We start from the raw sequence: 12253 nt of genomic DNA, 5'->3' as shown, positions 1-12253 counted from the left end.
CAGCGGCCCGCCTCCGGGTCCCCATTTGGGGTCCCTCTGCGAATCATGGTAGAAAGAGCCCGGGCGTGTTGGTTGAGACATGCATGCAATGTCTGTCAAGCGAACCCCTTCAAGCGGTAGCAGCAAAAGTCCATTGATATCCAACAGTCCACTACCACTCAGCCAAATCAATTGCAGTGACCTTTGTCATCTGGGAGTCCCAGACACACCCAGTAACACTGCTGAGTACATGGCCCAAGAAAAAAACATATATGCAATCATCTTGGCCAATGTACGGGAGGGTTACACCCCCCCTGCGGGGAACCATCAATGTGTACAAAGGTTTCCTTGTCTTCTAGAAAGGCGGCTGAGCAGAGCGCCAAATGAGATTGGCTGTAATCTATTCCTGCGTCCATGGGTCGCACCCGGGTCCGGGCAACTCAAACCGCCCAAAGTTTTGATATGACGCGGTTAGATGGTTTATCCGGTTCTTGTCTTCTCGGATTCGCATTGATATGTTTCTATGCAAAAGCTTTCCAATATTACCACCAGACAAGACCTTGGCAAAACCCTTCGGTGACCAGACAGTAGGATGCTACTTTATCGGTATGTCGGTCGGTATGTCGGGATGTTCTTCAACAGCAGGTGTCCGATCCTTTGCGTCAGCTATCGCCCACACGCGATTGGTAGTTCCTGAGGTAAAATCACTTGTAGATAGGGGACATGGCTGTATCGTTGCTGATCACTACTTGATTCAACCGTTGCCAATGCTTGTAACTGCGAGTAACACGGGGTCCAATCAACGCCGCAGTTTCAACCACCTGCGAAGAGCTTCCCGGTCGACTGTATGCAACCCACTGATTCCGCTGCCTTCTTCGAGATATGGAAATTGTTCAATGGCATGCCAGACTGTCGGGATCTTGTGTCTTTCAGAAGAGAAACCCTCACCCGCATGGCGACGAACCGAGTCCAGAAGCAGCTGCTGACCCCCCATCTCCTTTATTTCCCCCGCAAAAATGGCTTCCGTGTCTGATGATGAGTCCGAGTCCGTATCGCCAGAGGTCACGGTGCATCTTGGCACAACCATTGCGACGAGTTGCGTGCGCCCAGCAGCGATTTTGGTGAAAACGGCAGCGTCTTGGACATCGTCATGGTGCATAATCAAGCACTCGACCTCCTCCAACTGAACCGTTTGATTGTTTATCTTGACCCGGCTCTCTTGTCGTCCCACGACGCACAGCTCGTTATCTTCCCCGCTGCCTGTCTCGATATACTTGGCGAGATACCCTGTGCGAATGAACAGTCCGGTGGGTTGTGGGTGGTGGCTGTCAGAGGATGACACCCACGGAGGAACTTGCTGTTGCAAGGTTGACAAGAGGTAGGGAGAGGAAGCGGAAGAAAGCTCCGGGCCTTCCAGCCAAAGCTGTCCTACGCTCCCAATCGGCGCAAGTTCGTTGGGATTCTGCAGGCTTGCCAACCAAACTTTGCAGCGGCCCGAGGGGATTCCTGGAAACAATGCGCCCAAGGCGGCATCGATGGACCTTCCGTTTCTCAACGCTCCATCATGATTCCAGCGCATCACTTCACCCAAATCATGCTTGTTGAAGAGCGGAAGCCTGTCCAATCTGGAGGTCAGAGGAACCTCGGCCAGCACGCGAAGTGTATGCTCAAACTGATTCAGAATGCGATGTAGCTGCCGTTCAGGGAGGACTGCGGGGTCGTACAAAGTCTTGAGCAAAATCCTAGTCGCCCCAGGACCCTGCGTTGCTCCATCTCGGTTGATCGACTCCAGTTTGCAGCGTAGTATCAAGGCCGGTAGCGTCCGCGCCTGCCAAAGCACACGATCCATCCGTATCGGGGCTGGTGCGTCAGACGCGGCGGAGAACTTCGGAGGTAGCGCGGGGATGATGTTGAAAAGCGTCTGGAATTTGGACGAGACCTGGGCCGCTTCGTTCACAAGAGAGATGTTGGTCAAGCCGTACTGGAGTGCGGGGTGTGCTTGGAGTTGACGCAGCGAGGCTGCCCTGTCCTTCACGAGTTGCTCCACCGTCATGCCCTTGCGCTGTTGGATGTTGAGGTTGACTTGCATGGGCACCTCGACGTGCATCGGTCCCAGGGTTGATTCGAGGCCGCCAAGCGTCGGGGAGCGTCCAGAAAGGACAAATCCGTACGAGATGCTGTCGCTGTCGGCGTAAGTGGCCTCTGTAAGTGCCCAAGCGGCCTCGGCGAAAGTGGGGACGTGTGTTGGGGAGATGCTTCTGAGGCCCAGCTGGTGTGTCAAGACGATTTCTTTCTCCACGACTTGGCTGGGGTAGGGTGTATGCCCAGGTGGAACAGGCGGGAAGATGACGGGAAGACGGCGGCTATCAAAGCGGGAGGCCCAAAAGGCCTTGGCGGCTCCTTCGTCGATGGCGAGGCAGTGAGCCACAAACTCTTTGAACTGAGGTCTTTCCGGAGGTGCTTCTCCAAGGAAGGCCATGACGATGTCCTGCTGAACTAGCGTGGTTAACGACCAGTAGTCCATAATGGCGTGGTGAATGGTCAGAACAAAGCTTCTGTCGATGAAGGCTGAGCGCAAAAGAGGGACCCCAAAGTCCATCCGTCGAGCCTGGTCATCTCTCAAATATTCCTCAACGTCTCCAGAGAGGTGTTCTGTGGCGTGGTCCTCCTTGATGACCACCTGTAACACTCCCAGCCCCCGACATTGAACCAATCTCGTGCGCAACACGGCGTTAGCCCTCACGACTCTCTGCAGAGCCCTGCACCACCGTTCAAGCTCTATCCCCTCATCAAAGGAGAGCACGATTTGAAACCATTCGGATCGGCCCGGCTGGCTGTGGCTGACATGGTCGAGTTGTTGATGTACGCAGCTGTAGATGTCCTCAATATCCCTCGTCGAAGTCTGGCACGCTTCGGCTATGATCTCGAGTGTTTCGTTGTCAATATCATCTCGCGAGAGAACCTTGGTGTCCATCATTCTTGCTGTTTTTCGTTTGTCGTGCTGGTAGAGGAAAAGGCTGGAAAGACGGGCAAGGATGCCAAACACTGCTAATTATGTCCACTGACTAGCCTCGGGGTAAGACGTGTACCGGTGTCACTTGCAGGTCGAGATGCTATGGTGATCGGGTGGGTTGCGTGGCTAGGGGGGTGTGAGTAACGAACGATAGGTAGGTATCCTTGTACCTTGGCAAAGATCAGCATGCAGACCAAGGGTGTATTAGCGGGAAGGTTTGTCCCGGTCTTACATCTGTCTCTCCACAAGCACCCAATTTACTTGGGGGCATACGGCCGAGCCGGACCACACTTAGCTGGAGATGTGTCTGCTAGGTCGGTTGAGCGGAAGCTCGGGGGCCATAGTGGGAGTCATCAGCTGGGCCATTACTGGCCTTGCCATTTTCTCCCAGTCTAGTACCAAACCCCACATTCCAGTCTTGCCTGCCCTCCGCTCTTGCTCTTCAGAATTTCCTCATTCACAGCCACATATGTGTAATCTTGGGCGTGTGGCTGAGGTGGCGGAGAGTGGTAGTTGGTCATTGCAACTTGAACTGTTGCCTCAATGGCCTCGACGTTCATAGTCCAGTCTCCGTTGTTAGCGGCGATTTTCCTCCTGATAATAGAAATATTGCCGACGGGTATGAAAACAGTTGGGCACACCCGCTGGGTACGCCGCCTTTTTTTCACCCGGAAGAAAAAGTGTTCCACTGTCTTGCCCACTTGTCGGGAACTGTACCCTGTGAGAAAGTGTGGGACACCAGTACATTGACTATGACTGTTTGTCTCGAACTTGAAACTTCAAGGAAGGGAAAAACGTATCATCCCAGATACACTAAGACAAGAGTGCCGCAAGCAGTGAGTAAGGAAGCCGTCGGCACGGTGAATAGATCATGAGCGACCCAAACTACCTAACCATGAGGACGGTGAGCAAAGCTTGAATTCTGAGCGAGGTGGGTAGACTAGAGCCCAGATAAGCCAGTTTAAAACCCCATGGTTCAGGTTATAAGAGGAGGCACAGGGTAACGAGGAATCCCAACATATCGTTCTGCCCTTTGAAAAGATGGCCATGATGGCATCTCGCACTTGGAGAAGGTTGCAATCGCAACATACCCGGATCATCTCCGCACAGAGTGGGAAGAGGACCCCGCATCATGGGAAATAAGGAAAAATGAAGTCCATCAATCTTAACCGAGCGCTTGCCAGTGCCCCTCCAGGGAAAGGCAGATATATGAGGAGACGGGTAGACACCTATGGATGAATTTACTCGGATGTTCTAATCCATCACACTTGTGTTGTTATCCCTACAGCTCGTCAACCCCATGATCACGTCCATGAAAATAACTGCAGCATCATTGCTGGCAGGGGCGTCAGCTGTGAATACCTCACTAAGCCTTGTTCCCGCATCTTCAATCTCGCAGTCACATGTGCCGCAGTTCGTCAGCTACTCCTTCGAGCCGGCCTTCTGGGTCGAGTTCTTCGGCGAACCAGACGCCCCCCGCAACCTGACGTACACCCTCCTCAACCACCTCCACGAGCGCGGTGCTCGTCCCATCATCAGGGCGGGAGGCATCACGATGGACAGCATGATATTTGACCCTTCCCAGAAAACATCTGTTGTCCGCACTGAGAACAGCAAAGGAGGCATCTACCGAACCACCATCGGGCCAGCCTTCTACCGCTCCTGGGACAACTTCCCCGAGGGCACCACGTTCGTCTCTACTCTCAACTTTGGCAACAACTCTGTCCCCATAGCCAGAGACCTTGCCCTCGCATCCTACAACCTCCAGAAAGACAAGATCATCCACTATGAGCTAGGCAACGAGCCCACAAACTATCCAACCTCTCGCTGGCAGGGAAGCACGAAGGCTTACGTCGATCAATGGCTCTCCTTTGTTAATCAGATCAACAGTGCTCTGGGTGGCAACCGGACTGGCCACAGCAGCGGAAAATGGTGGGCGTCAAGCGCAACAACCGACATCACCCCTCTCAAGGTCCGTCCAGCAGACCTCATCCCGGCCGGCATCAACAACACCGGCCAAGTCTCGCAGTACTCCATCCACTCGTACGCGTTTGCAACTTGTGACCCCGCTCGTGAGCGATTGGCTACAATCCCGAACATCCTCAACCACACCGACCTACTCCGCTACGCCGACCATGAAATCTACCCTTCTGCCAAGCTAGCCATGCAGCAAAAGGGTGAGTGGGTGATCGGGGAGTTCAACTCGATTGCTTGTAGCGGAAAACCAGGAGTATCAGACTCGTTTGCACAGGCGCTGTGGACGGCAGACGTGGAGCTGATCTACGCCGTGAGAAACGCGACAAGCGTGCACTTGCACCAGGGGGCAACGTTGGTGTTCCAGAGTAACCAGCAGCTGAACACGCCTGGAGATGATGGGACGCCGGGATTTAGCAGCTATTCGTTGTTGTACCCGATCAACTCGACCAAGAGGGGCGAGGCGAGGGTGTTGCCGGTGTTTGTCAGTCAGCTGCTGGTGGTGGAGGCACTGAGTGAAGGGGGGAGGATTGCTGCGCTAAAGACGCCCCGGGGGGTTGCTGAGAGGGAGTTTTCAGCGTATGCGATATTTGATGCTGCTGGTACGAGGGTGACCAAGATTGTGGCCTTGAATTTGAAGCTGTATTATGCTGGACAGCAGGAGCAAAGAGGGGAGGTAGTGTTGGATTTAGGGGCTCATAGAGGGGCGACGGTTAAGCGTATGACTGCTCCATCAGTGGATGAGAAAGACGCTGCCAAGGTGACGTGGGCTGGGCAGTCGTTTAAGAATGGTGTTGCTGTGGGCCAAGTGGCTGAAGAAAGTTTGGAAGCGCGAGGAAAATTGTCGGTTCGGGATAGTGAGGCAGTCTTGTTGACATTTGAGTAAGCATCGATGCTATGCTGACTTATCCCTTATGCCTTCTTCATAATACTGCTCGATGACAACTGCTCTAGGTGACAGACGGACAGCAGTCAGAGGCATTTGCCATGACGGGTGCGCGGCAGATGAAGCCAAGTGATCAACTTCAACTAGACCAGGCTTTCACGGCGAGGTAGTACTTGATCATCTGATGACGTCTAGAGTTGAGGTGGGAGACTCGCGAAACATGGCCCGAGCGTTCGAAGTGTCCAGGCCGTGGGGGTCGAGATGATGAAACTGCACTCACCACCTTGAGCTCCCAGGCTCTCAAACATCAAAACGTGGCATGTTAGAAGTGGTCGTTGTTCTCTTGTACATACATGAATGAGTGCCTGGGCCTGGTAGGCGCCCTGGAGCCATATGTCATGCAGGATGGAAATGCCTACATGACGCTCACCACGTGCCAATTTGGATGTCGAGGTCTAACCGGTGTTGGAGCTGGTCCAAGCGTCTTTCTTGCAGGTGCCGCTGATGGAGCTGTTTCTGGCCAATCAGAGTCTTTCAACCCACCCTCTCAGCGCGTCCTTGGCTGGCTGGGCGGTGGGCGGGCAGCCGCAGGCACCCTAGGGAGGGGGACAGCCGCTGGGTCGACCTCATTTCTCATTTCGACACATTCAAGAGCTTCCCATCGCATCAACCGACGATACAAACCTCACAGAAGCCCAGCCGCAGGAGCCGGCGACGCTGATTACAATAGAACCCTTTTCTTCCCGAACGTCGGCTACCTCGTCCCCTGTACCATTATTTGCATTCAAGGAAATTTCTGTACGTTTGGGCCTCCAACTCCTGTCTCCCAATCTTCCCCTCCTCGTGTCTTCCGACGCCGGCTTTGGGCCACCACCACTTGTCCACCTACTCCTCTCACCAGCAAGCTACATCATATCGCCGGGTGGTGGATAAGACACACTTTAGCCAAGGCCTCCTCTTCACATGCTGCGACACCCTACCCGCTTGGACTTCGCATCGCACATTGTGCTGTTGTTTGTCCACCCCACCACGAGGCTTCGGCAAACACCTCCCCGATTATCTTGGCCAGGGCAGCCAGCAAGCTAACCCTCTCCTTCTTCGTCAGATACTAGACATTAAGATACCCGTCCGTTTCCGCTGCGCTTTTTCTGTCGCTGCAGCTTTCTCGGACACCAGATATACACACAGCCGCCTGCCGATTGGGCACGCATCGCTTCCCTCGGCCCCTTTTGCGCGACACCCCACTTGATCACAACACATCACAACCTGCCTTGGAGCCAACAGCCACCATGTTTTGGAGGTTCGGCGGTTACAATGTTTCGACCATCGATACGATCCTCGAGAAAGAGTCCTTTCAACTAGAGGAGCTTCTCGATGAAAGCGACCTCATCCAAGAGCTTAAGCAGCACAATCCCAAACTCGTTGAATACCTGCGCGAGCAGCAGGTGCTTGAGAAGCTTCTTCAATATGTAGTAGCGCCAAAGCTCGAACCTGTCGCGGCGCCAGATGCCGATGAGGAGGAGGAGCAAGAGGATGACGAGATCGGAAGGCCACCTGTTTTTCCCACCACCAGGTCTCGGTCGTCATCACGAGCGACCGAGCCCAGCGGCCAGGAGGAAAATGAAAAGAAGCGCAATCGATGCGCCTTCGTGGCTGCCGAAATACTGTCCTCAGACAACTACTCTATCCACGAGGCTCTTATGGAAAGCAGACCCCTCCTCCGGAATTTCTGGGAGTTCCTCAAGAGGCCGACGCCGCTCGATCCTTTGCAGGCCAGCTACTTCACCAAAGTAAATGAGTCTCTCTTCGATAAAAAGACGGAAGAAATGCTGGACCTTCTCAAGTCGTTTGAGGGAGCCATTGCCGATATTTTGAGACATGTGGACTGCCCCATGATCATGGATCTGCTGTTGAAGATCATCAGCTTGGAGCGCACAGAGAGCGGCCAAGGCGTTGTTGAGGTATGACATGTCAAGCTCGTGAGGGAAGGGAAATGACTAACAGTGACCTTTCTGCAGTGGCTATATACCCAGAACGTGATGCCAACTCTTCTCTCCTTCCTCGGACCAGAGCACAGCTGGGCCACCCAAACATCGGCCGCCGACTTCATCAAAGCCATCATCACTGTCTCAGCCAACGCTTCCCAAAACGAACAGACGTGTATCGGTCCGAACGAGCTGACAAGACAGCTGGTCTCCCGCCCTTGTGTCGAACAGTTGATCCAGTACATGCTGGGGGGTGGCAACCCACTCACGTGCGGTGTCGGCATCATCATTGAGGTCATTCGCAAAAACAACTCGGACTATGATCCCGAAGGCGTCGACGCCAACGCTCCTCCGTCGTGTCGCGACCCCATTTATCTCGGAACCCTTCTTCGCCTCTTTGCCGACCACGTTCCAGATTTCATGAGCCTGATCATGAACTCGACGGCACAAAAAGAACGTCTTTCCTCCACTTTCGGCGATAAGATCGAACCCCTTGGCTTTGATCGCTTCAAGACCTGCGAGCTAATGGCAGAACTTTTGCACTGCAGTAACATGGGCCTCTTGAACGAGGTTGGTTCTGAGCAGTTTATTGCTGCCCGGGACGCTCAGCGACAACGGTTGAGAGAAGAGGGCCGTTTGATCCCTGCTCGTGGGGTTGATGACACGCCATCATCGATCGAGGATCTGACGATGCGCACGTCGCAGTCATCGCCTGCTGAGGAGAGGCGGAAGCTTGAGGTCATGAACATATCTGCCGATGACGATGGGTTTGAGGAAGTGAGCCATGACACCTCGGACGATGTTTTGGAGCTCCCGGATGCCCCTGTGCCTACCCAAGCCCCAACATTTTCCATGCTTGAAAAGGACGACGCGGACTTTGTTGATGAGCCACTCAGCTCACCAAGGCTGAACTTTAAGGAGCTTGACGCGGAAAAGAGAGCGGAGTCACCACCGGCCTTCGAGGATCCTGATCTGGTCGTCGCGCCTCTGTCGCCCACTAAAAAGGCAGCTCAAACTGGTGCAAGCAAGGATCAACAGAGCCCACCCAAACCAGTGACTGACGCAAAAGAGCCGCAAACTTCGGGCAAGAGCAAGGAAATCTCCACGGCGGAATTGCCTGTGTTGAGCACCGAGTCCTCCGTCCCCAAGGCTCTTGATGCTGCCGATACGTTGTCTCCCCACCCTGGTGACACGCCGGCTCCTTTATTTTCCAGTGCTACCGCCAAGGGTGATGAGGCCAAAGATAAGACTGAGCAAACGTCAGAGCCATCGCCATCGCCACCAAAGGCCGAAGCTGCTGAGGATTCACCTGCCGGCACCAACGCCAATGAGACCACGGGGGAAATTTCCATCATCATTGCCCCCGCCAGCGACAGCGCCACTCCTGCCGAGGGAGCCTCAACCGCTCCCCGGCCGGTGGTCGGCGACTATCTCAAGATGCAGTTTGTTCGTCAGGAAGTGGTGCCCACCATCCTTCGGTTCTTCTTCAAGTACCCTTGGAACAACTTCCTTCACAATGTTGTCTACGATATCGTGCAGCAGGTGTTCAACGGCCCTATGGATCGCGGTTTCAACCCGACGCTGGCCATCAGTCTCTTCGAGGCTGCCGACATCACCAACCAAATCATCAACGGTCAGCTCGCCAGTGAAGAGTCGCAGGCCCAACACAAGACACGAATGGGTTATATGGGCCATTTGACGCTGATCGCCGAGGAAGTGGTCAAGTTCACGGAGCGTCACCCCCCCGAGCTGCTCAGCGAGGTTGTCTTGGACAAGGTCATGGCGCAGGATTGGATCAGCTATGTTGAGGGCGCGCTTGCTGAAACTCGCGAGCGTGATAATGCCATTCTTGGAGGGGTCAGGCCCGAGGTTGCTATGAGCAACCGGGCCGCCCAGTCTAGTTTGGTAGGCGTCGGCCTCAACGGACTGAGCTCAATCGGGCTGGGGGGAAACAACTCCAACACTCTTGCCGAGGCTGGCCTGGGTGGCGGGTCAGACTTGGGTGACGGGTCCGGTGCCGGTGCCTCGCCGTTTGGGATCAGCAGTGGTACCATGATGAGCGGTTTCGGCAGCTCGAGCGATGAGGACGAGGACGAGGAGCAAGAGAGCGAGGAGGATGTCAATAACGAGGTTGGTGAAGATTTTGTTAGTGTGCAGTATTTTCTCCCAAGTGGGTTGCTTGATCCTCCAGAGGACCGTTCTAGCATCACCGAGGTGCCGTGGGGGTATGGAGATTCTCTGAGAGGCGGCTACCGATTCGGTGCACGGGCCGAGTCGAGTGACTCGGAAGGGTCAGATTACGGGGAAGGGCATGAGAGCGACGACCAAACTACCAGTCCTAACACATCGGCGTTTGACGAAGAAGAGGCTGCCCACAACGAGGCCCTGGGCTTTGGGGATATCAGGCAACATGGGTCTGTGGCGAGGGACGTTCCAGACGACACCGGAAGCCGTGATCCTCCATACGACCACGTGCTAGACAGTCGGGATGGGCCCAACCCATGCACAGAGAACGACAAGGCTCTCAGTCTATTCATCCAGAGCATGATCGACGCCCGCACCCGAGGGCTAGATGAATCCATGGACACGTCAGAGTGATTCGGAAGGAAGAGTGGAAAAGAGTTGGGTATCAAGGGGTTCTTTGGCGATATTTGCATCTTTTTTTTTCTTGACAGAGGATTACAAGGCATTTTGAGCAAGCGCTAGACGAGCGGGGTTCCCCGGTACTATGGTTTCCAAAAGTCTTTTGGCTCTCCGGTTCTCCTATCCTTTATTTTCCTTGGCATACAAGTGGCGCGAGTCGGTCCTCCCTTTCCATTTCCATACCGTTTGCCTTTGAGCCATGTTGAGGGTTCCTTTTCCACTTTTTCCAGACCTACCTGTCCAAACCAATACGGCCCCTTCTCCCCTGTGTTGCCATCACAGCCTTTTGCAGACAAAGTGCTAACCCTGGCTTGGCTTTCAGTTTCGTGCGTATACCGATCCGTTGAATGCCAACTCGTCCAATTCCTTGAACCCGCCATCGATCCCGCCACCGCCGCCACCTCCACCACCTCTCAACATTATGCCTTCTAGAGCCCGTATGCAGCTGGCGGCTCGCCTAGCCAAGCGGAATGCGGCTGCGGCTGCGGAGAATGGCGGGCAGGAAGGAAGCTCGTCCAACACGGACGACGGGACTTCGGATGCCTTCACCCTTCCCAGCCTGTCAGCAAGCGAGCGACTGCGCAACCCGTTTGCCGATGACGGTGACGACGAGGACAATAGCAGCGACGAGGACAACCTCGACAATGCCGAGGACGAGGGAGGCGCAAGCAGCTCGGCGTGGAACAGAGGTTCGTGGTGGAGAGGTGTCGTTGGCGGTCGCAGTTCAGGCAGGAGACAAGGCGATAATGAGAATCAAGAGAAGGAACGCTTCGGCGACGGGCGGGATGACACTGACGATTCGGATGATGCCGTCCACGAAGACGACATTGACGACGAGGAGTTTGGTGATTTCGCCATGCCCGAGGTTCAGTCGTCGGGAGCCATGGTCAGCGGGATCGATCCTGCCAGGGAGAAGATTCTTGTCAAGCCCATGGCTCTTCACCCCAGTGCTGCCAAGAGCTCGTTTGGCAGCTTGTGGCCTTTTGGGGGTCAAGGCTTCGGTGCGAACAAGGAGAAGGAGAAGGAGCAAGAGAAGAAGACAGAGGGCGAGCAGGGGGCGTCGACGTCATCGTCATCTTCTACTGCCAATGCCATCACCGAGGAGCCGGTGGAACTTGGCAAGGAAGAGGATGAGGGCGTCATTGGAGAGGATGGGCAGAAGATCAACAGGGCGGTGGAGGCGAAGAGGAGAACGAGTATCGAAGACCCGGACGACGATGATGTGGGTGGGGAGGAGATCATTGTGCATAAGGGACCGGGAGTGCATTAGGTCAGGGGGATATACCAGGTATGATGATGCTTGCATTTTGGGACGAGTGATGGGTGTATGCATGAACGGTAGCATGGGGGAAAGGGGCATGGCATACAAGAGGTACCCTGGAGGTGGTCAGTTTTGATGAGTTGAGTGACGACGGAGGATGGAGGATGGAGTTTGCGATCTTTTTGAGCACGTACTTGTATTTGTAGTGGAATTGATGTTTGTTTTTATGTCATCATGTCGGGTGGTGTTCTGGCCAGGCTCGCCTCGCCAGGCCTTTTGGAAGTGGGCATGTGGATGTGGATGTGGAGTGGAGCCGCGGGCCGGTGGGCGGTGATCAACGGTGGGGTTCTTGGCGCGCGTTCCTGGATTTCGAACATGGGCTTTATTAAGTCTTCTTTTCCAGTTCACAGCTCTTTGCAGAGACGGGATGCTTTGGCGTTTGGCCTTTTGGGCTGTTGGTTCCTCATGATTGTGACTCCAACTGGGATAAGCAGAGCTACAGAAGTACGTGC

At 54.6% G+C, this 12253-nt stretch overlaps 4 protein-coding genes across 4 annotated transcripts; 3 read left to right on the top strand and 1 right to left on the bottom strand.

Moving 5' to 3' along the window:
• Positions 1-778: 778 nt before the first annotated feature.
• Positions 779-2956, bottom strand: QC762_503740 (putative NRPS-like protein biosynthetic cluster; the record flags this gene model as incomplete). The annotated part of the gene is made up of 1 exon (XM_062890792.1): positions 779-2956. One exon carries the CDS (start codon positions 2954-2956, stop codon positions 779-781), a length of 2178 nt encoding a protein of 725 aa, XP_062741912.1.
• A 1336-nt stretch (positions 2957-4292) lies between these two features.
• Positions 4293-5852, top strand: QC762_503730 (uncharacterized protein; the record flags this gene model as incomplete). Its single annotated transcript, XM_062890791.1, has 1 exon — positions 4293-5852. One exon carries the CDS (start codon positions 4293-4295, stop codon positions 5850-5852), a length of 1560 nt encoding a protein of 519 aa, XP_062741911.1.
• Positions 5853-6205: 353 nt separating this feature from the next.
• QC762_0078390 (uncharacterized protein) lies at positions 6206-6971 on the top strand (the record flags this gene model as incomplete). Its single annotated transcript, XM_062883873.1, has 2 exons — positions 6206-6650; positions 6958-6971. 2 exons carry the CDS (start codon positions 6206-6208, stop codon positions 6969-6971), a joined length of 459 nt encoding a protein of 152 aa, XP_062741910.1.
• A 170-nt stretch (positions 6972-7141) lies between these two features.
• On the top strand, positions 7142-11750 carry SIT4_1 (sporulation-induced protein; the record flags this gene model as incomplete). Its single annotated transcript, XM_062890790.1, has 3 exons — positions 7142-7813; positions 7871-9967; positions 10803-11750. 3 exons carry the CDS (start codon positions 7142-7144, stop codon positions 11748-11750), a joined length of 3717 nt encoding a protein of 1238 aa, XP_062741909.1.
• Positions 11751-12253: the final 503 nt, after the last annotated feature.

The sequence above is a fragment of the Podospora pseudocomata genome, chromosome 5, assembly GCF_035222375.1.
Source record: "Podospora pseudocomata strain CBS 415.72m chromosome 5, whole genome shotgun sequence".
Lineage (NCBI taxonomy): Eukaryota > Fungi > Ascomycota > Sordariomycetes > Sordariales > Podosporaceae > Podospora > Podospora pseudocomata.
The sequence above is the reverse complement of the archived record's forward strand: the minus strand, read 5'-3'. Positions and strand labels throughout refer to the sequence as shown.